At 38.7% G+C, this 25,140-nt stretch overlaps 1 protein-coding gene across 4 annotated transcripts in view; it reads right to left on the bottom strand.

The window, feature by feature from the left end:
- SLIT2 (slit guidance ligand 2) overlaps nucleotides 1-25,140 on the bottom strand; it is a 396,011-nt gene that overhangs the window by 6,284 nt on the left and 364,587 nt on the right. For all 4 annotated transcript variants that reach the window (XM_075930668.2, XM_075930669.2, XM_075930670.2 and 1 more), the window contains exons 29-34: nucleotides 16,206-16,299; nucleotides 13,308-13,445; nucleotides 12,976-13,216; nucleotides 12,102-12,232; nucleotides 6,747-6,901; nucleotides 635-923 (exon numbers count right to left, since the gene is read on the bottom strand). In XM_075930668.2, coding sequence (XP_075786783.1) covers nucleotides 635-923; nucleotides 6,747-6,901; nucleotides 12,102-12,232; nucleotides 12,976-13,216; nucleotides 13,308-13,445; nucleotides 16,206-16,299 — 1,048 coding nt within the window. The remainder of the gene's footprint in view (nucleotides 1-634; nucleotides 924-6,746; nucleotides 6,902-12,101; nucleotides 12,233-12,975; nucleotides 13,217-13,307; nucleotides 13,446-16,205; nucleotides 16,300-25,140) is intronic.

Raw genomic sequence — 25,140 nt, 5'->3', positions numbered from 1 at the left:
AGGATGCTTTCTATATCTATCTATGCACTGATCTAGAAAAACAGTCAACAGAAATATGCAGATAGAATAGTTTAAAACAAAATTGCAACTCAGGTGTTACTAACATAATTGATTATGAACATACAACAGAAGTTAGATCTTCTTCCCAGTGCACAATCTACCAGGTGAGTAATGTGACAACATGGAAGCATAAAAAGTAACAGAAATGGATGTGTGCTTTATTTGTAAAGTCCCATGATTATTTTTTACACCAATCCTCATGTCCTATGTGAATAGTTATTGTAGTTCACATTGTAGAAATTGTATGCAAGTACTTAGGTACCATCTGTTATAACCTTTGGTGGGGCTTAAGAGGTAGAAATACAGAAACTTTGTCACCATCTGTACTGGGAAATTTCATTCATTAACAATGTTTAAAAATGAATTGGCATACCCAGACCATTCTATAAATACAGAATGTTGTCACAAACTGTAGTTTATGAGTATTCTTCAAGTTTAGCCCACAAAAAGCTACACTTACTCCTATATGCACAGTATATTTGTATCTTTCTGAAAAAGTTTGAACTTTACATTAAATGTACATAACAGGGCATTAGAAAATGAAATTATAGCTCTGTCTCGAGGAAGGACATACTTATTTCCAAGACAAGGGTCATTGGTTTGTTGATCACACAGTGGTCCAGTCCATCCTCCTTCACACTCGCAGGTAAAGCCTGACTGGCTTGTAGCATGGCAAGTTCCATGCACACACATTTTCTTGTGGCAAGGCTCACAACCAGGAATAATTCCCACTTGCAGTGGCACATTTCTGAAGTCCTGCAGTTCACTGTTGATGTACAGATTACGGATGCAGCCATGAAAGCTGGTGCCATTCTGGCTTGGGGACTGGCGTAGTGCTGCAACATTGTTTTTTACAGGCATACCTAGAAAATGAACATTATCAACTCATGAGTACATAGTTTGGTGAGTACAGTTCTGTATTCTTTAGTATTGTTTTTATTTATTAAAATTAGTGTTCCCCAATTAACCATTCATAGATATGGAACATTCAATTATCAGAGATGGACTCAATATCTGGCCCTAGATATGGTCTAAGTATGGTTCAGATTAGGCAACAACAAAACACATTATGCTAACCTTGTGATACTGTATTTCATCCAAGTAAGGTGAAAAATTCACAAGATCAGCTAGTCTCACATCTCAATCATCTTTAACTGCAGAGTTCAGAGGCATGCAAACCAAAACCAGGCCTTTCTCAGACCTGGATGACACCCAATGTCTCCACTGTAAGATGGATTTAGTTTCAGCATTCAAATAAGTACCTCACAGAACTGAAAAATTTAGGTCTGAAATTCTGGCTTTGGCCCAATTGGTATAGATGATATTTGTTTTCTAAACCTTTACTTTCATTCACAAATGATTTTAAAAACACAGTTGGTGTTGAAATTTAGCATACAGGATCTGATTTCAAAGATGCTGAGAATCCACAATAGAATCTGAACTCATTGGGAGCTGAGGAAGTTCAACCCTTCTGAAAATCAAGCCAATGCTTCTTATATTCTTATATGTGAAATTTTGTATGTAAAAAAAAAAAAAAATCACAAAAAATGTCAGCGGTCTTGAAAGGTGAAAATTCATATATCACTGATTATTTTCACAACTGTAAGTTCTAATCTAATCTACAGTTTTTACAGAGGCCACTTGTGGGGACTGAAGTAAGGCAGGTACATGTACTGCAATTGAATATACCCTTTAAAAATTCTGGACTTTAATTCAGAATGAGAATTACTATACAACACTGTGTTCTTGCAACAGTAACTCTCAGTTTTTAAACTTGTCTCTTGCATAATGGTCTAATAATTGTTTCATGAATGCTTAATACTTCCCGGGATGAATAAATTACAGGAGTCACAGTCTATTTCAACTAAATGTGGAACTTCAGGTTACCTGAATGCAAATGATCCCATTGTTTGAATAGAACTTATCTAAAATTAAAAAGCAAGGAAGTTCTAAGTTTGATTAGTCAATAGAGTGGGAGTTAGGCCCAATCAGATTCCCTAAGTGTCCGTGACTCAAACTGCACATGGAGTCCCTTGAGAGACCTGCCTCTCAGCCTCTTAGCTATATGGGCTGGAGAGAAAAAAAAATAACAACAGTTGTTTTGACATGGTCCGCAGAGCCAGCCACTGGAAAAAAGGAACACACAAAACTATATGAAACAAAGACACCAATGCAACACTGAGATGTAAGAACTAGGGATTTCTGAGTGAAGGTTCCCACAGCAACTGGGAATAGAGCAAATGTGCATTACAATAGATAAAATAATATCAGGCAAATATTACAATGTAAGTCAATTCAAATAAATGTTTCTCTAAAATCAAAGATGCATACATGTAGCATAGTGAAAGACTCACCTACAGCACATAGGCAAATGTGGGCAGAGGAACAGTTGCTATGGAAACCTTCACTCTAAAATTACTGACCTTTTTATGTTTATGAATTCATCCATTATGATTAATTAATATTTTTTCCATATGCACCATACATGATTCATACAGTTTCCTTGCTAGGACACTCATCTTGCAGGAACATCCACACAGGTACAGACTTTTGCCTATGCAGAGTCAAGAACATGGGTCTTCCCCCAACTGTCACTTTGGGGACTAAATCAGAAGCAACAGAAGGAATGGTGACTTATTTGATATACTGGAGTTCTCACTTTACATACTGCAGATACCACTGCAAGTGTTTGCAGACCTGGAATTTCTTAGCCAGTCCTGCCTGCTGGGATTCTATATGAAGCTGTATGCCTGTACAGTGAGTGTATAAAAGGTGGAAGCAGCCCCAAGCACTATTTCTTCACTGGTACAGAAAATCCAAGTAAGGACTCTATTGGTGGGGAACCATGCAATTTGTGAGATCTACGTGTACAAAGGAATCTCAAAGAACTCCAGTGACTGCATGGTGAACAATCTTTTATTTGTGTATTTGTCCATATAGAGTCCACTGTAGTTGGCTAGTAGGTATTTCTGAAGGAGGTGATAGATAATCGTCCTAGTTAAATAGTAAGTGAGAACACCCTAGACAAATTGGATGTAGGATATAAAATGCACCACAATGGAGTAGTGATGAACTTATGAATAGAATTTCAAGTTACTGCCGTCTAAATCTCAGAAATACCTCTCTAAGGCTGTTTGCTTATGTGTTGTTTTGGCCTCTGCAAAAGAATCATGAGGAAAAAATACTATAGGTTAAGTATATAAATTGGTTTATATGAAAACCTGAAACCACTTTTGAAACAATTTCGGATGTGGTCTCAGAATAACCTTGCCTTTTTGAAAAATGATTTTAGGGGGTCTTGTTATCAAAGCCTAAATTTCCCACAGAGTGCTGGTGATGGCTACCAAAAATGTCAGTTAAACACAAGTGACAGAGAGAATGTGAGATCAAAGGAGGGAATCCATCAAAGACAGGAGAATTACATTCAAGTCACAGGTAGAAAACCACTCCTTAGCTAGTAGAAATGCATGAATTAAGCCCTTTAGAATTGTAGACACCATTTGCCAGTATCATGTGGAACACTGGGTGTAGTTCAGCAACATGATATCTGAGAAGTTCAGAAGTCAAAGAGATGGTCTGATGGATAGATACATCAGCTCAGCATACCAAAAGTGATGTACCCATGCTGGACCTACCACTGGCACTGAGCCCTGGTCCTGATACAGCTTTGTGAAAACTGGCAATTAGTGGAATGGAGGAAAAAGCATAAAAGAAAGTTCTTTCCCACTGAATCAGAAATGCATCTGCCATAGATTCTGGTCTTACTGCTCCCCAAGAATGCCTTCCAGACTAACAGAGTAGACCTCAACTCTGCAACATTTATTTGCAACTGACACACTGCTCAGGACCATATGCCCTGAATCGGAAGAAAGACCAACTAAGCACCTCCATAGTGGCTTCATGGGTCAACCACCAGAATCTTTGAAGGAGGTGGTGGATCAAGCAGAATACACTGATACACATTTTGAATATCTGTCCATCAAAGCAGAGACGATAGTATTTTCCAAAGAATGTGTACCAATAAGTGCATGCTGCATTTGATGACCTAATAAATTAACCCCTGAAGAGGCTGGAGGATCATCTTGCATGTGGAATCAGGTATCTCCAACCTGCCATATGACCCAGTACATTTAGGAGACTTCTCGCTGCTATTCTGGGATGAGCCAATGTATGAAATGAGGTGATTTATCACTTAATTTTTTTTGTAGAAAGCTATACTCTTGCCAATTTGGGATGCAGCATTACTCCAATAAATTCTAGGAACTCAGTAGGGGCAAAAATGGACATCTCTCACTTGATCTGGTGGCCCCGTTTGGAAATGAGCTGTAGAACTGTGTGATGACCTGTTGCTAATCAGCCAAGATACAGATACAGAACAATTGATCATCATCCTGTTTAAACACCCTATTAGATATTTGAAGACTATTTCATCATACTGCCTCCCTAAATCTAATTCTCTACACTTAACATGCCCAGTTTTTTAAATCTTCCTTTATAAACCATATTGTCTAAACCTCTTATTCATTGTATTGCTCTTCTCTGGACTTTCGTCTATTTGTTCACATCTTTCTTAAATGTGATACCCAAAACTGAAAACAGTAATTCACCTGTGACCTCACTAGTGCTGAGTAGAGCAGAAAGATTTCTTACAGTGTCTGCCATATTACATATAATGACATAAGCCTTTTTTGTAATCATATTACCTTTTTGTTTGCTCTACTATAACACCCCGAACCTTTTCTCCAGTATCATGACCTAACTAGAAATGCCCTATTCTGAATTTGTTCATTTGATTTTTTTCCCTCCTAAGTGCAGATTTTTATACCTGTATTTATTAGATTTCATATTACAGATTTCACACCAGGGAACATGAAACCTCTCTGAAGCATGAGATTTATGACAAGAAGGCATCAGTCAGGCATCACTTCAGGTAGAGAAGGAGATCTCGGAGATTCTGCTGCCATTAGAAGATGATGCAGATGAATAAAATTCTTCTCAAAGAGATCAAATCTCTGAGGTGTAAGAAACAGGAAGACTCAGACATGACAGTATGAGCAGCTGGCAATGGTACTGTAGAAGCTAGATGCTTCATTTTCAACACACTGGGCTCTGGTACGAGCATAGATTTTGATATCAAAAATAAAAGAAAAACATGGGACTGGGGATAGCGAAGGGTATATTGGTTCTGGAGAGATGGTTAGATTTGCAGGAGATGTAAAAGTAGCCATTGCAGACACAGGAGGCAATTCTAATGACAATCGTACCGTGACCATCAGTAGTGGCATGGGAGTCTTAGCAGATAAATTTTTATAATAATGCAATACTGATGAGTCTGTGGCATACAGTGTTAAGGAAGAAGTGTTAGTCACCTGAAATAGAGGCTGTAGAACTGCTGTAGAAGAACACAATCCCAGAATCTCTGATGACCCTCAGTACCAATGAGATTTTGAATGAGTTAGCTTAGGCAAGTCAGAGGAATTTTGACAGTTAGCTTTCTCCTTGGCTAATATTGGGGATGATGATCACAGATTTTTGGTCCTTCTGACCTTGGGCAGCAGAGGCCTCTGACTCACCTCACAAGGATTAAGAAGGATCAGGAGGCTTAGCTCCAGCATTTGCTGGAACTATTTTGGAGCAGGACAACACTATTTCTGTAGAGGGACCTCAGAATGACACACACATCTTATTGAGTTTTTCATCAGAAAGAATTTCAAATGGGCACCATGAGTCTTCTGTGAACTGTCATGGGTGGTGAAAAAGAACAATGGCATCAGGAATGCTCTACCTTTGCTGTAGGGGCCTATGGATGTGGAGAACATAAGAGCGGCCTCAAAGGACACTGTTGGCTTAAAGATACTGGGCTCATGTGCATGGAGCACACATACCAACAACAAGTTCTGTGCGGATAAATACTAAAACCCGCCACAATTTCAATGATTTATCCTCACAAGAGTCTAATGCCAGCTTAAAATGATTTGTATGGCAAAAAACACTGACATAATATGTATAGTGTGAAAGCAAGAACTGTCACAACTTTTTACTGTGTAAGTCGCCGGCTGTTGCTGTCTCTTGCCTAAGGTCTTCTCTCCATGCATTACAGCTCTTTTATAACCTAAATTGTGAGCTCCTCAGGGCAGAAACTAAGTTTGTAATGTTTCCAGTGCCTTGCATCTTGCCATCATATAGGTGTGTCTATTTACAGTGTAAAGTGAATGTAAACCACTACTGACACAAAATGGTAGAATTTTACCACCCATGATGAACAGCCATAAATGACTATTCAGGGGGCTAAGGAGTCAAAAATAGACCTAGTATCTTTATATATATAATGCTATGCACTTCTCCAGTCCTGTTTGAAACTAAATAATAATACTAGGAAAAACATAATTATAAAATATTACAGTTTGGATTGCATCCTTACTGTCAGAAAACAACAGTTATTAGCTATCAGGAATGATCTGGTCCTTCAACTAAGCTTCTCTATTTCCTTTTAGAGTGTTATGTAGAAATTTGAATCATCTACTACTACAGTTAACAATGAGACTATTTCAGGATTAATTGCTCTGAATATCATCTTTGGGAATTAACTCAATGAAGTGACACTTTACAGTGCTTTTTTTGTCAATGTATATTTCCAGAGTATATTTGCTATAACATCTCTAATAGAAAACAGTAAGTTCCCCTACCTCCTACATAAAGTGGGGAGTCAATGTTCAGAGTTGATTGCTTAGACAAGTTGGTAATGATCTTCGGGCTTCCTCCATCAACAGATAAAGAAAGAATCTGATCCATGGCTAGCAGCTCCACTATGTGGAAATTCCCATCATTTATTGTCTCAACACTGCAACAACAAAAAAAGTTTTAAAGCATTTGAATCCTGGTTAGGATTTCTTTAACCTTCTGTCTTTTAAACAGTATACAGCTATTTACTGGTGAAGAACTACTGCAGAAAGCAGGAGAGGTTTACTCACCTTGTGCAGTCATTGTAGTTCTTTGAGATGTGTACCATTAAGGGTGTTCCACTTCAGGTAGCACTGCCTGTTCAGTCCACACATGCACCTTAAACACCCTAGTGCTCCACAACGAGACTATACAGAGCTGCACAGGCAAACCATCCTCAGTTCCATCTCTTTTGCAAAACTCCATAGTGGAAATTGCAAAGCAGAGGGGAAAACTCAGAGCAAAACTTCTCCACTAATGTCATCTTCTGATAACTAGATTTTAAGTAAAGATGTGCAGTCATGCTTATTAACAGACAATAACTTGTATTACTATTTCTAGAGCATTGTAACATTTCTAATATGTACAATTTACATACTGATGACATCTTTCAGTCTGAAGTATTCCCAAAGAGATTACTAACCATATATATATGACTTCAGTCAGACATTGTGTATACTAGAGTAGGAGGAGAGAAATTTTTGACTACAAACAATCTCCTCCCTTTACAAAGTGTGCCATGAGATCATGCAAAGTAAAGAGCAAACGGTATTCCATTTATTGATATTGAAAGAGTTAAGAGCTGAGTTGACACCAGTGAGATTTAAATCTATAGTTCCACAGAACCCAGGCAATGTCTATACTTTGGATTTACAGACATATTCCCATCACTGCTCTAGCACTGGGGCTGCAGCTATATTTGGAGAGTAAAGGCATGATTTCCAGGTCAAGCAGACATACTCATGCTAGCATGCTACAACAGTAGTGACACTGCAATAGGAGTGGCAGCAGCAAGCAGCAGCCTGAGCTAGCCATGCCAAGTACATGCTCATAGGGTCTGGCATGTTTATAGAAAAAGCGGCTAAACTGTGTTGCCACTTGCCAGTGCCCATGCTATAGAGACTATACTACTAGTTGATGAAAGCTAGCATGAGTACCTAGTTGGCAGGGAATATCAGTCCCAGCTCCAAGTGTAGATGATGTATTACCAATAAAGAATTAGGATACACTAAGCACAGGTAAATTTATGCATTTTCCCCTACTAATACAGTGACATGGTGGTAAAAAAAGTGTTTCTGCTTGTCTATATCCTGTCTTCTCTCCTTGCTAGCATGGCAAGAGAATCTCTGAGGGCTCCTAATGGAGACAATTCCATCCTGTTTCAACCCAGAGGGTTAAATGTCTAAAATGCACTTTTTGGCATGTGAAGGAGCAGGGACTATTATGCTACAAATAAAAAATAATATTTTTTTTTTCCCAGATTCCCACATAACAAGGTCTATTTTTCTGACCACTTCATACATATATATCAAGTAGGATGTGCATAGCGGTACTGCTTTTCTTCATATATAGAAAGTGAGGTTTTCAATCTGACAGAAAGAAGACTAAAAATATCACAGCTCTATGTGCAGCAATAAAAAAAAGTAATACTGACTTTTATTTAACAAAATACAGGACTATGTAGCACTTTAAAGACTAACAAGATGGTTTATTAGATGATGAGCTTTCGTGGGCCAGACCCACTTCCTCAGATCAAATAGTGGAAGAAAATAGTCACAACCATATATACCAAAGGATACAATTAAAAAAATGAACACATATGAAAAGGACAAATCAAATTTCAGAACAGAAGGGAGATGCGGGGGGGGGGGGGGGGGGGGAAGGTAAATATCTGTGTGTCTCAGAGGGGGAGAGATGGGCCTTAGACTCATTTAGATGGTCAAGACACCTAAATTTTATCTCACATGGAAGGGGAGAAGGATTCTTATGGCTCCCACCACCAAACTGTAAGCCAAATGAACCTGACTCTTGTAAGGGGGTTCTAACAGCCCTAAATGGACAGAGAGCCTCTCAAACATAGGAAGTCAGGAAGCAGGGCTTACCCACTCCTAAAGGGCAGGGATACTCAAATTGCTGTTTACATGAGGTGGTAGGATGAAGAGGATCAGACCACCACAGATAGGCAAACCCCCTTCAGAACCTGGCTCATGTAAGGAGGGCAGGGTCACACTCTGGATGGGTTGGGAGCTCCCAAATCATGGCACATACATGGGAGAGGAATGTGTGGGGCTGGAAGGCACCTTGCCCCAATTCTTTTCCAACCCCCCTGTCCCTCACCTCATAGCCCCTTTTCTAGTGTTCTTCTGAATCATTGGGCCCTGAAGCAACTGATCCCTTTGTCCCCACATCAGTGGGTCAGTTCAGTGTGGTATCAACGGTGATGTAAAATATTTTATTTTGATGGAACAGTCTCACATGTTATTTTTTAATATTAAGATCTTTTGAATAATGATTCTTCAAAGCATCTCTCAGGGTATGCCTATAGGTACAGTGGCATGGAAAATACAGACACTGCATACCCAGCTAATACAGATATAGCCAGTATAGATGGTGAGGTATAGATTAGGTGAGTAGAGTGCCCTACATGACTGCACCCACAAGGTACAAATCCTGTATGGCTCTTTATACACACAGGCAATAACTCCCATGTCTACACAGATTTTATGTCATGCTGCTGGAGCTTTTCCTGGCTGCCTCCCTCCTTCCAGAGCTTTTTTTGCCATAGTGAAGTGGGTCTTTGCCCCTGAAAGCTTATATTCAAATCTGATAGTCTTTAAGATGCTACAGGACTCCGCGTTGTTTTATTGATTTTATTTTTATCAATACATTCTAACACAGCTACCTTCTGACACTAGTGAAAGGCTGTAGCAGCAGAGAGTGCGAGAAACTTTCCCCACTCTCCTCTTCCCACATGAGCTTTTCCTTACCATAGTGAAAGGCTATGCCAGTTCAAAGCTTCCAGAGCCTTTCCCAATGGTGTGAAGCTAAGGGTATGTCTATATTTGCACCTTCTTTCGATAGAGGGATGCAAATGAAGACATTCAAAATTGCAAATGAAGCCGGGATTTAAATATCCCGTGCTTCATTTGCATATTTGCATGATGGCGCTATTTCAAAATAGCGTTATTTCAAAATGACAGACGCTGTTAAGATGTGGTTATTTTGAGAGAAAACCCTTCTCTCGAAATAACCCTTATTCCTCATATAATGAGGTTTACCAGTTATTTCGAGAGAAGGGTTTTCTCACGAAATAACCGCGTCTTAACAGCGTCTGTTATTTTGAAATAGTACTATTTTGAAATAGCACCATAACGTGAATATGCAAACGGCTTCATTTGCAATTTCGAATGTCTTAATTTGCATCCCTCTATTGAAAGAGGGAGCAAAGTATAGACATACCCTAAGAGAGTAATTCCTGAACTTTATACACAACTGTAAGGCTATGTCTAGACTGCAAGCCTCTTTCGAAAGAGGCTTTTTCGAATGATACTTTCGAAAAAGCCTCTTTCGAAAAAGAGCGTCTAGACTGCAAGCGGAACTTTCAAAAAAGCAAGCCTCTTTTTCGAAAGGCAGTCTGGATGCTCTCCTTTGAAAAACCCCTGTTTGCATTCAAGAATGCCTTTTTTCGAAAGAGCACTTTCGAAAAAAGGCTTTCTTCCTCGTAAAATGAGGTTTACCGCCGTCGAAAGAAAAGTCGCGTTCTTTCGATTTAATTTCAAAAGAACGCGGCTGCAGTCTAGACACAGGTAATGTTTTTTCGGAAAAAGGCTACTTTTTCCGAAGAAACCCCTGAGTCCGGACACAGCCTGAGTGTAGACTAGAAGGCTGAAATGCACAATCAGTGCAAGTAATACTACATAAAATGTACAAGGTAGATGGCAGGTTGTAAGTTTTTAATATGGAAAGAGCTAGAGGAGATGACTTAAAGGGTTTAAGCAAGCCAGAATGCAAATAACTGAAAAGTGCATGCAGTCTGAGTTGTTGTTTGCTTTCAAAGCTACCTGATAAACCCAATAAATATAAACCCAGAAAAACAATCCTTGTTTATCCCTGTTCCTATCAGTATCTCACTTTCTTTTCAACATTATCCCAGAGAAAAGCATGATTATCTTATTGTGAACTGCAGATTCACAAGGAAATAAGGAATTTGCTCTATTCAATTCTAACAATTCTGTTTTAAAAACTTATCTTGATTCTTTTGCAAATTTAAGTCCCATTTTAATTCAATTCAGTTAAATGCATATATTTGAAATATGAAATATTACTCCTACAAATTATGGTATAGCATCAGATCTACAAACAAAATGTCATAAATAAGTCTTGCATTAAAAGAATGGAAGTAATTTTAAAATGGTTACTGTATAAGGCATCATACTTTTTATGATTAAATCACACTATAAGTTATAAGGATATTTTATCTTATACATTATCTTAGTTCCCTTGATTTACTGCCTAACAAAGTTTAGCATCATTTTCCCCAGAGAAAAAATTTAGGATTTTGATTCTGTTTTCACATTTGAGGGAAATTTTTGGGAATCCTGTTTATTTTAAATAAAATAGCTCCTACAAAATGTAAAATAAGTGCAAGTTTCTACAATTTCCATCAAACATGTACCATTATATCGTACACCACCACATAGGTATGGTTACGATAGCCAGCAGTAGGAGCTTGGTCAATACTACAAAACTAAACAAAACAAAAAAGATCATTAGCGTTCAACTCAAATTTAAAATGAATTTGCTTTAGATGTGTTCACATCCATTTTGTATTTCCTTTCTGAAAGCTCTGGAAAAGATTATGCCTTGGAAAAATGCTTTGAACAGCTTACTTGGAATTTTATGCTGCTGGCGTTTGGCCTGGTTTCAATGAGGAAGATTCCTACCAGCCTGTTTAACTGATTTGGTGTGGACCTAACCTAAGTACCAGCTCAGCACTTTACATCTGTACCCAGAAGCTTTTCTGGTGGTGGTAGTTGAAGTCAAGTAAATAATGGTAAAATCTTTTAGCCTTTTGCTTCCCCTTGCAGTCTTAACCTGTCAATTCTGAGTCAAAGGGATGATGCCCTTTGGTGCTGCCTCCAGAACTTTCCTTGGCAACCAAGAAGGTATCTTGAAATGTGGTTATTTTGAGGAGAAAATGACTAATTTGGACGCAGAGGGAATTCTTCTAAACGGCTACTAAAAAATCTCTGTTTGGGCCCCACCCAGCTAGAGATCATACACATTTTGTCTTGAACTGTAATTTATGGTATGTGGTTCACCTGTAAATGGCAGATGCTGGATAAGATCCTGTGTCATAACTGACCCTCACTCGACCACGGTACAGTTCCACCGCTATATGATCTCTGTCACCCTTGTACAGCAGGATCCCACTATCCTCGTCTGTGGCAATCTAGAGAAAAAAGAAACACTAAGTTATAAGGAAATGAATTGGAATAAACCTGACACACTAAATAGGTTGCATTCATATTCATGGCCACTACCAACATTTCTTCCTTTGTTATAAAACTCTTAGGGTACGTCTAGACTACAGGCTTTTGTCAACAGAGGCTTTGTCGACAGACACTGTTGACAAAGCCTCTGTCGACAAAGAGCGTCTTGACTACATCCAGTTGTCGACAAAGCAAGCCTCTTTGTCGACATGAGAGTCTAGACGCTCTCTTTTGAAAAAGCACAGTGTAGATGCAATAGCGCCTTTTGTCAACAGAACTCTGTCGACAAAAGGCGTTATTCCTTGCAGAATGAGGTTTACCGCTGTCGACAAAATTGCTGCATTCTGTTGACTTACTGTCGACAGAACTCGACGGTAGTCTAGACGCAGGTATAGTTTTGTTGACAAAAGTCCACTTTTGTCGACAAAACCCTGTAGTCTAGTCATACCCTTAATGGAATGGTGATATAAAGATAATCTTTTGTCCATCTGTGACGTTAATTTCAGTGGCGTTTTAGTTCTCTGTAGGCCAGAGTCTAAAATTTTTAATGGATCGAATGACAACTTTCATATGTATGCATTTGTTTTAGCTTTTCCCCCTCATACATGATAAATGACCAGGACCCATGCCAACTTGCAGTGACTGACAGTGAAGAAAATGACCCTGGCTCAAGATTAGTTCTTGACAATGCATGCCTTCTTACCTGCAATGTGATGTTGGTCTGAGGGCGGACTTTGCCTGAAGGAATTTGCAGATAGGATTCTTTGTTCACAAAGTTTACGCTGACCAGCTTTTCGCATTTGTCACCCTGGTAACCTGACAAACACTGACATATTGGTTCATTTACTTTTATGATGCACTGAGCTCCATTCTGACACTCATAGTTATCACAAGGGCTGGTGCGAGGGAGGACCATCGGTGGTGAAAACTCACAAAAAAGGCCACTAAACACAAACACAAAAACCGGTATTTCAGAGAAAATCACTCTGGTGGTATGATACAAATATGTTTGTCCTGTCTTCAAGCATCTCTCACCTGTACCCTTCTGGGCATATACATGTATACCCATTCACAGCATCAGTACACTGTGCTCCATTTTTACATTTGTTATCCTGACAGTCATCATAGTCGATATCACAATGTTCTCCCACATATCCAGGTGTGCAATCACATCTATTAAACAGGAAAGTATTTTCATTAGTACTATGTCTGTCTATAAAAACAATGTACTTATGACAATACCAGAGATGTAGTATTTTATTAACTGATTCTAAAGTACAGCACTATTTAGAAAATATGTTTTCTGATCACATTTTAACAATGTATTATTAAAATGTAACTTTACTGTGGTTATTGAAAACCTGCATATAGTGATTAATTACATCAGGTATACCCAAATTCTGAGGCACATTTCACTAGGGGGCACTGAGGAATGTTAAGGGGGCATAGCTGGTGCATGGGCTAGTCTCTGGGGGTAGGTTGAAAAGGAGTATTACCTAGTTTGCTGTGTCTGTGTCTGGCCCCTCACTCCTGGCCTTGCACTTGCAGCCCCATATGCTGGTGCTCTCTTTGCCAGCCTCGACCCCTGGCTTAGGCTCCGCTCTCAGCCCTGCCCTTGCCCCCCACTGTGGCCACACCTTCAGCCCCCTTACTCTGCCCCCTACCATGGAGCTGTGGCCTGCTCTCAGCTTTTTTGAAAAAAAAATCCTCATTTTGCTGCTCACATGCCTTCCTTTCCTTAAAATCATGAAATTTATCATTTTATTATCACTTTCATCCACCTTCAGATTCATCACCATTTTCTCCCAGCTGAGCAGTATGAAATTTAAAATTACTTCCTTCCCGGTTACTATCTTCACTTTCTGAAACAAAAACTTGTCTCTAAGGACTTACTGAATGTTGTTTTTTGCCATATTACATTGTGCTTACCGATTATCTGATATTATACCAAATATTCTTGGTGTAAACCCTTACAAATTGTTCTGACAAGTTCTCCTTGGAATATATGAGTAATGTACATTCAGTCAAAATAAGTAAACATAATTAACTTAGCTGCTGGGAGTCAACAAGAAAAAAACTCCAAGACAAGTTCTTGTGTAGATGTAACAATGTGTTTACAGAGGCATGTTAGAATGATCACAACTTTATTTAAATTTCATCTAAGAGAATTTAGAAGAAATAACTTTGTTGCCTATCAACCAAAGTGGTTGTAGGGCACTTATTTTTATTTTACTTATCATAAGAAATTAAAAAAACATTCTTCAACTGGAGTATTTTCTATATTGTAACTAGGAAAATGTCACCATTAATGTTAATGGGAACTCTTCAGTTAAAGCTTAAGACATTAAATTGAACAAGTGTTCAGAATCATTTAGCTCATAGATCCATGGATAAGATTACAAATGCATACTTGCACAAACACAGCTGTCTAAAAGTTAATTACATATTCTCTTTTTTCTTTTAACAAACACCTAACTACATCAGTCTTTGTGGGTACATCTCAGTGGGTCTGTTTCAGAATACTGGAGGGAGGTATCTCTTAATAGCTACCCCGCATCTTTTAAATGCACCTGTTATTTCAAAGTATTTTTCGAAATAACGGGCATGCTATGTCGGCATCCATGTAACTCTCGTTCCACAAGGGATAAGGGATGTCTCAAAACAGCACATTATTTCAAAATTTGGCTCTGTGTGTACGTGCCAAATTTCAAAATAAGCCATTTCGAAATAAGAAACACAATTTGCATAGCGCAAATTGCATATCTTATTTTGAGTTTAGGGTGCTGTGTATACGCATCAATCTCATACTTTTATGCCTTGAAGCTTCAGGGGGTAGCTGAGTTAGTCTGTTACAGAAAAAAAAAACCAAATGGTCTCGTAGCACTTTATAGACTCATTTAGAAGTATACAGTATAAATTTAAATACCCACATATCTCTTTAAATTAGGCCCATCAATTAAAATGTATCATATCTCTCAAGCCTTTTATCTGACAAAAATAAATGTATAAGTGAAGGAGAAAAGAGTATAAAGCACAGTTTTAAGCTAAGTGAGATGCATGCTAAAAGCTACTGAAAGTGTCATCTTCTGATTTAAAATCTCAAAATATGGGAATTTTATGTCCTAGGTTACAAACTAGAAGTAGTAACAAACATTTGTAATCAATTTTATTGATTGACCAGATGAAATGAATAAATGCATATAATTTACAATGTTAATCTTAATATTATGGTGTACATGAGCTCATTGCATGTACGTTTGAATATCGCCAAATAAAGTCTGCACTGTTTAAAATAGCCTGATATTTAAAATGTGCTAAGAATATCAACTTCAATAGCATACGCTGCTTCTGAGCACAAAAAAATACAGCACATAAAACAGATTGCACATGAATGACTGTTTAAAGAAACAGGTTTCCTAAATCTACTAATTTAAAGTCCATCAAAGTACTTTTTAAGAGTGCATGCTAATTAATGTTAATAAGGATGTCATGTAATTAAAGATTAGTTTTCCTGATGATGAACTGCCTTATTTTACAATGTGTCTTACTAGTAACCTGTCCTGTAATTACTACTCACAAAACAATACAATAATCCCACTTTAATTTAACTTAATTATTCTCTTTATAGTCCAGGTTTCTAAAAGACTTTTGTGGATACGGTCACAGAGAATGAAACTCTCCCTTCTTCACTAGTTCTGTTTCATGTGGTTAAACTGGTTAATTTGCTGGATACTTTTCAAGTTAATACATGGGTGTACATATAAACAAATAGGCCAGGTTCTGCCACTGATAGGTGTTCGCAACTACTATGAGTATGCATTGATATTACAGCAGAACAGAGCCACATTAAAACAAACCCTGAAGGGGTGCAGAAGAATAATAGAATGATGGGAATAATTGTGTAGTTGAAGTATGACAATATTTTATGCTTACTTGTATCCTTTGGGTGTCAGGATGCACTTTGAGTCATGTTGACAAGGGTTTAAATCTTGGGCACAGAAATCCAGTTTCTCCTCGCATAATTCACCTGCAATATAATAGTCACAGTCAGTTTGGGGGGAATACCACAGTGCCCTAACAATGGTTGGCTTTATCTCAATAGCAACACTTCTTATAATCATTGTGATTTAACTTATTAATATATGAAAAAGTCTACACTTTATAATACACAAACAATTAATATATTTTGATTTTTTCTGATATCATTCAGGAATACAGCTTCTCCAGACCAGCCTCCCCCACTGTGCCAACAGAGTAAATGTAATTTCTTGCACTTAAAATATTTTGCACTATGAAGTAATTATCTACTTGTGGTGACTAGGAACACACTAATGCAGGGGTGGGAAATAATTTTAGAATGGGGGCCACTTCACAAATTTTTGAAGTGGCCCTGGGCTGCCCCGGAAAGGATGGGGCCAGGACACTTTCTGCTCCTCTGCCCACAGACCCTGATTAACTTGAGGGAGGTGGAGCACATGAAGTCTTTGTCCCCAACCTCCCTCCAGAATGAAACTGCCAGCTGTTCTGAACAGCTGATGGTTCCCTCTAGGCACCTGCACCTCTGGTGGTGCGAGAGACTTCACATGCTGCCTTCGCCCCCAGACCAATCAGCGCTGGGGAAGGGAGGCTGTGTGTGTGCAAAGTCTCTCACTTCCTGCCCCCGCCCTGCAAGGGGCGCGTTACACTTCGAGCGAGCCTCTAGCTATTCAGCACCCCTGGCAGGGGAAGAGACGTTGCACACTCCCCATCCCCAAGCCCTGATTAAATGGGGAAAGGGAAGTGGCAGGGCATCCACAGGCTAGATAAATCCGCTTGGTAGGCCAAGTCCAGTCTGCAGAGTCTCTCTTGTCCACCCCTGCACTAATGCCTCTATTTTATATAACTGGTATGAAAAGGTCATCAATATTCTCTCCTCCCAAATCAAAATGAGTTTACACAGTGATACAATGAGTTTACACAGTGATACATACGTATAATTCATGGGTATAAATTCTGCCCATACTGTGCTTAAAGACCCACAAATCTAGTGTGGCCTGTAGATTCCAAGGATAACCCTCCCCCTGCCCCCCTTTAGACATTTGTTCCAATTAGCTATGGAGGTGAGTGAGCAGAGTGGAAGCCACATTGGGTACTGAAGGAAGAAAAGGTGAGAAGACAGTGAGTCCCAAACACTCATCCTCACTACTGAAATGGCTGTTTGCTATGAGGAAGCAGAAAAGTTTTGACACCACACTGTCATCCACCAGCGCTTACAGTCTGTTTCCTACACTGGCTCCATGCAGCTGCAACTGTGCATGAGGATATAAAACATCATGGCTTCAGCCTCTCTCTCCAAGTACTCAAGGACGAGAAAATTGATGGAGAAGGAAAAACTGATAGGGAAGGAGGCATGCCGTCAGGAGAGGGGCAATACCATTTTGAAGGGTAGGAGAACTGGGGAAAGGAGAAAGATGGAAGATCCTGGAGTGGGTTAGAATATACTTCTGGGGAAAATGTGTGTGAGAGAATCCAACTATTGTTATGTCAGATAAAAAGTAATTAATTTACATAATTAAGCAGTCACATATTTATCTGAATAATCATATGAAACAATCTACAATAACAATTACAATAAAGGTTTTATTTTATGACTGCTTTACAGTAGCCATAAGAGAAGCCTTGTTTCTTTCTTTAGCATAATAGTTACCATCATATCTTGTTATGGGATCAAGGAGTGGGTAATTATTTGTTGGGCATGGGCTACACTTGTAGCACACTGTGTTTTAGATGTCTCTCTGTACTGTAAATACTCAGAGTATGAAATTTTCCATTCAGCCAGGAGTATTTAGACATATGTTCTATTAAGAAACATAGAAGTATAGATGCCTGTGATGGTGATGTTTTAGCATCTCCAGTGTAACTGGAAGGAAGTCTATGAATGCGAAGGATTAAGGGGTACATGACTGAGTGAGATTTTGAGATGATATAGAGTAACCATTCTTCTTCCCTTCTTATACTTCTCCAACATGAGATAGATTTCTAACAAGATAATGGAGTGGCTGATATAGGATTAATAAAGAATATAATGCCAATTTGCATTGGTTCATAGCAAACAGAGTCTATCAAATTAACTTGATATCTTTTTGTGATGAGATTACAAGTTTGGTCATTAAAAGTATCAATGTTGACGAAGTATACCAAGACACCTATAGATGTTTGACTTGATACGGCACAATATTCTGATTAAAAAACCTGAATGGTGTAAAATTAGCATGGCACACATTAAAGGGGAATCATTATCAGTGGGTATTTCCCCAATGGGGTCCCATGGGGATCTATTCTTGGCCCTATGCCAAATATCTTTTTAAAATCAGTGATCTGGGTGAAAACATAAAATCATTATTGACAAAATTCGCAGATGGGACAAAAATAATGAATAGGACAGGTCACTGGCCCAGACTGATCTGGATTGTTGGATAAATTTGGTGCCAACAAACACTACACATTTCAATTTGGAAAAAGGTATACATCTAACAACAACAAATGTAGGCCATACTTGTAGGATGGGAGACTATATCCTGGGAAGCAGTGACTCTGAAAAAGATTTGGGAGTTGTGGTTGATAAACAGCTGAATTTGTTCTATTTGGCCAAAAGAACTAATGCTATCCTTCGATATATAACCAGAAGACTCTTGAATAGAAGCAGAGACATGGGTGTTCGGTATGTAAGGGGGGGAAAGGCCTTTGCTTTTCCAAACTGCCAGGCATAGCCCTGTCCACACTTTGCCCCAGAACATGTAGGCTTTCTGGAATGGAGTGTTGCTGTCCCCAGTGCCTGGATGCCCTGTTGTCCAGAGCTGGAGAGGCAGGGCTGTGACAGGCCATGCGGAATTCCCTCCTCCGGCACTGGGGAGGCTGGGACCATGCCACACGCTCTTTGACCTCCTTCAGGGCTGGGGAGGCTGGGATGAGTGTGCACCTACCTGCTCCCCTCCTCTTCCCATGGTTGGGAGCGGGAGGGAATGCATGGGAAGCCATGGGGAAGGGGCAAGGCCTCAGAAGAAAGGGCAGGGCTGGAGGTTGGGCTAGAGGTTTGCCTCCACCAGCCGTATCTTCACCAACTGTCCATGGGTAGAGAGGTTATTTTACATCTGAATTTGGCTTCAGTGTGACTGCTGATAGAACACAGTTCAGTTGTGGTGCTCAGAATTCAAGAGGATGTTGATAAAGTGGTGAGGTTTAAGAGAAAAACCATAAAAATAATTAAAAGAGTAGAAAGTCTTGTAGTGAAAGATTCAGAGAGCAATATATTTAGATTAATAAAGCAAAGGCTAAGGATTGACTTATTATAGTATATATGTTTATATACATGTAAAAATATTCAATAATAGTCTCTTCAGGCTATCAGAGAAAAGTATAATACAATCCAATGGCTGGAAATTGAAGTGAGACAAATTTAAACAGGAAATAAAGCATAAATATTTATGTTTGCACTGGTCTAAAGAAAACATGTTGGAAATATACATTCCTTAAAGATGGAAAGATATGTTCACAACATGCTATTCAGAAGCACTAGAGTTAAAGAAAAAAGGGATCTATAAAATACTTTCCCATCATCTGTTGTAGAAGAGCTTGTTTTTACAATTCCATGGCAAGCGTTAACTTATTCTATCATCAAATCCCAAAGTAGGGTGTTAGTATTCATTCTGACAAACAGAATTTGCAGCTGAGAAAATTCATACAAATAATATTCAATATATAGTGCAATGTATATACATTTGGCCATCAGAAAATCCATGCCAACAATACACATGCAACGCTTACCAAAGAAGTTTGATAGCACACTATCAATCTATTAAGACATTTTTCACATAGAACTGTACTGTCTTAACTACAAAGACCACCAATCTCACAAAACCATGGCCATATGTATATGAATTAATAATACAAGTCACAGAATCTTAGACTCAGAAAAAATTTGAGTTGGAAGAGATCTCAGGAGTTCATTTAATCCAACCTGGTGCTCAAAGCAGGACCAACCCCAATGAAACCAACCCAGCCAGCTTTGGACAAAACCTCTAAGGATGGAGATTCCACCACTTCCCTAGGTAACCTATTCCAGTGCTTTACCACTCTTTTAGTGAAATAGTTTTTCCTAGTATCCAACTTAGACCTTTCCCCAGTGCAATTTGAGACCATTGCTCCTTGTTCTGTCATCTGCCACTGATGAGAACAGCCTAGCTCCATCCTTTTTGCTACTCCCATTCAGGTAGCTGAAGCCTGCTATCAAATTCCCCCTCATTTTTATCTTCTGCAGACTAAAGAATGCCAGTTCCCTTAGCCTCGCCACATAAGTTATGTTACCTAATCATTTTCGTTGTCCTCACTGGAGATTCTCCAATTTATCCACATCCTTTCTTTAGTGGGGAAAGCCCGCAAAACTGGCCTCACTAGTGGCAATTCAAGGGGAATTATCTCTTCCCTCCATCCGCTGGCAATGCTCCTACTAGTGCAGCTGGATATGCCATTAGCCTTCTTGGAAACAAGGGGAAACTGTTGACTCTGATCCATTTTCTCATTCATTGTATTTCTCCAGACCCAAGGTCTGCAGAACTGCCAATTAGCAAATTGATCCCCAGCCTGTAGCAGTGTATGGAATTCCTCAGTCCTAAGTGCAGAACTTTGCCCTTCTCCTTGTTGAACCTCATCAGATTTCTTTTGGCCCAATTCTCCAATTTGTCTAGGCCATCCTGTACCCTATCCCTACCCTCCAAAAAACGTACCTCTCCCACCAGCTTAGTGACATCTGAAAACTTGCTGAGGGTGCAATCTGTCCAGATCATTAACAAAGATGCTGAACAAAACCAGTTCTGGGACTGACATCTGGTGCATTCTGCTTGATACTAGCTGCCAAAAAGACATCAAGCCATCAGTCACTACCCATTGAGACCAATGATCTAGCTAGCTTTCTATCCACCTTATAATCTGTTAATCCAAATTATGTTTCTTTAACTTGCTGACATGAACACTGTGGGAGACTGTATCAAGCACTTTGTTACTGTCAAGGTATATCACATCTACTGCTTTCCCCATATCCACAGAGCCAGTTTGCCGTCTATGAGGAGATATCAGGTTGGTCAGGCATGATTTCCTCATAGTGAATGTTAATTGGTCCTGATCATCTTCCTCTTCTCCAAATAGATTCCCTAAGGATCTGCTCCATGATTTTTCTGTGATCTTCAGAAGCAGAGTACTCAGTGGTTCTGAGGGAAATGGCCAATAATATTACTTAATAAATATATACAGGGAATTGAAGAAAGCTCATTCACAGGTCACAAGGGCTATCTAAAACACAAGATTTGAATTTTGTTCTCAAAGTCTTTCGCCATTTCCATTTGGCAAATGAAAGACTGTAGTTATTAGATCAGTTCAAAAAAGAATCCTAAAAAAGAATCCACAATGTAACAATATCAAACCAAAAACTCAAGCTTCTCTTTTGAAGCACTTGTATTCAAATAAATAAATGGTTGAGAGAGAACATTTCTTCAGACACATACAAATTGCAGAACTCACTCCTGAAGAGATTATAGAGGCAATTAAAAATATTTAAAGGATGAAATACATCCAGCAAAAAATCTAATTTTTTTTTAACTCCTATGATCCTAAACTGAAGCCAGCAAAAAGCCCTTTGTATTTACTTAATTTGTGTGTGTTCTATAGGCTCGGAACATATTTAAAGGAAAGACTCTTTAAGTCTGCAGTACCATTATTCAATAAATTATATGACTGTGGAATCCCATAATATATGATGTCCTGTTCCTGAGTGATATTAAGATGTCCCTGCAAAATGCTACTATAATTCGGTATTCACAGAGTCAGACAGAAAACCTCCTATAAATTCCACCAACTTGGATTTTGTTCTTGTTCATGCAGCACAGTCCTTTAGAAACAGAAGACTTCCACTATCAAGCATTGTATGCCTACTGAGGTAAAACAGCAATCCCAGCTCCAGAATACCAAGAAACTTTCTGGCTCTCAAGTGTCAGTAAGTAACTTGACATAATTTGCGATCCTATAGAATGACAAATGATTCATAGAAAAAAAAATTCAACACTGAAGACCCATAGGACATAGAAAAATCCTGTCTAATAAACAGTGATATAACATGGCCAATAATCCCATAATCACTGACAACTTTATTGAACCCGTATTCCTTGTTCCACTAGTTGGAGATTGTGCCAAAGGCTGTATTCCCACTGACATGTCACCATTGGCTCTGACATCAGAAATTGCCTGGGGGACTGCCAAATGTGGCAGCCCTCTCTGTGGAACAGGGATTTAACACTGTGAAATTCTGCTAACCCTCTTCATCTGGATGTGAAGGGTGTACAGAAATAAGTGCATTTGGTTAGAGTACACTACCCGCTGGTGACTGCCAGGTTGCTCTAAACTACACAGAAGGACAAATCAGTTCAAGGATAAAGGAGTTTAAAGGCCACATTTCTAGCTGTGGCCAGTGGGATACTGGGTACAGTTGAAGGTTGAGGTCAAAAGTCAAACTCAGCTAAAAATGTAATTTCATATTGCTTCTGTTTGAAAATATAAAATCAATGCAACTTTGCTAGAATCCGGCTGACAATTGTGAAATGGTCAAAAACATCAGAATCTACTTCTGAGGACCTGGTAAGAGGTATTTTTTGTTTTTTGTTTTTTAAATATAATGAAAGGTTTACACAATATATAAAGTGCACAGTCTAATGTACAATAATGAGGATATGAACCAACTAGCTGATCAAAATGTCTCCTGACTTGAGGCAATACTGCATAATGTGTTCTGAAAGTATGAAAGGAAGAAAAATATTTTATTTTTTAAATTTTAATTTCAAAACCCACAGAGCAGAATGAATATTGTGAATTAAATCAAGATGTCAGTTATTTCGTGAGCATTCATGGCCTGACAGACAGAGAATATTTAGTTCAAAGAGAACATTAATAGGTAATCTAAGAAGGGAAATGCTTCACTATAACAAGGAAGTGGGAAATCCTGTGACCAATGTGGTGAAGAATGAACATAAAATCTGTATGAATAAAGGCTAGATTTTTAGTAAATACGATGTGATCAAAACAAGAATGGATGCTCTGAAAGGTTACAAAGAAAAGAAACAAAGAACCAAGTTTTCAAAGAAGCATTAGAGTGGCCCCCCAAAATTTGCACTCCTGAAATGTTATTTTTGCATCTACATATATACCAGAGGAAAAAAATAAATAAGAGCTACACTGCATATTTGCCCATCTAAGAATCTGTATAAGCACCATTAAAGACACCCAAAAATAAACTATTATAAAAAATAAATTAAAATGAAATTAAAAAATCTTGTCACCACTGAAGAATAAGCATGAAAAAATTACTAACACAATTTTTTAGTTGTGTTAATTTGAAGACTATTTCTGAGAAGTTGTTCCAAGGAGAGTAAAGAGAGGGGAAAAGAGTGAAGTTCTCGAGACTGGTGAATATAAAATCATGAGTTCTCTAGAATGTAATCAGTGTGGGCAAGGTGCAAGGAAGAAATTTAATTTACAAAACCCACAGAGATAGTGACAAAAATGAAAAATCTACAGAGATGACAGATTGTGCTTTTTGTCTTCATGGATATGGAAAATGTTGCAAAGCAACCTCAATCAGAAATTGTAGATCCACTTTTTTAAAACAAATACTTCAGTTAAGAAAAATGGTTGTGATACCACTGTGCATCTTTATGTTCAACAAAGTTTCACATCAATATTACATGTGTACAGTCATCCACTCATTCACCAATTTAGTAAAATAATAGCTGTGGCTTTCATACATTTCTTGTCAAGTGATCCGATTCTTAAAGACAAGAAAATTGCTATGTTCTAAGTCATTTAGAAAACTGAGCAATAACAAAATAATGTAAACAATCAGTTGTGGGGAATATATCAAAATAATTCAATAAAATAATTCCACAGTTTAATTAGGATCAGACAAAATTGTTTTTTGTATCAGATAAGTTGCTTAATTATTTTACTCAACCTCAATCCTCAAATGGAATTCCATTCTCATATGTAGGCCCTACAGTCTGAGCTACTAGAACCTAGATGCTATTCCAAAAGCAAGGCCTATAAGTTCATCAAAGATGATATTCTTATATACAATAGATGTTATATACATGGCTAGTCAAACAACATATAAACATGGTTGATAAGTGCACCTTGGTTATCTAGTGAGAAGAGCTTATCAAGTCGCCAGATTTATATATCAATTTTCTTCCTTGACAGATTGTAACTTGAATTAATGACTTGAATGAAACTATTTAATAGCAATTATCCAGGTTTTCTAAAGCTAAAAACAATAGCAAAGAAAGAAAGAAAGAAAGAAAGAAAGAAAGAAAACAATAACATTCCAAAGGATTTAGATTATTATTGTTATTTTGGGTAACTGGATATGTAAATTGTATGTGTAAGTTATTTACAAAGCAATTGGGAGATGTTTTAACAAAAAATGAAATGATAAAGGAAATACAGGTTGGACTTCCCTGGTGTGGCACACTTTGGACCTGAGTGATCCGGTCCAGAGTATTTGCCAGACCAGGGGAAGTCAAGGCTCCCATGCTGGCTGCCTTTCTGCCAGATCCTCTCTTTGGGGCTTCCTGGCTTGTCACTGCTCTGATAATGCTGGACAGCCAGGGCTCCCACCTGCTGCCCGCCTGCTGCTGCTGGGGGATTCCCCGGGCTTCCCTAGCTGGGCTACCATGCCAGAGTCAGACTCGTGTGGCTGCTGCCCGCCCTACTGTCATTGGAGGGTCTTCTGCGAGGGCGGGGGATTCCCGGGCTACTGTCCGGCCCTGCTGAAGATGGGGTTTCCCTGCCC

Source organism: Pelodiscus sinensis, chromosome 4 (assembly GCF_052426305.1).
Source record: "Pelodiscus sinensis isolate ZL-2025 chromosome 4, ASM5242630v1, whole genome shotgun sequence".
Lineage (NCBI taxonomy): Eukaryota > Metazoa > Chordata > Testudines > Trionychidae > Pelodiscus > Pelodiscus sinensis.
This window is presented reverse-complemented; position numbering and strand designations above follow the sequence as displayed.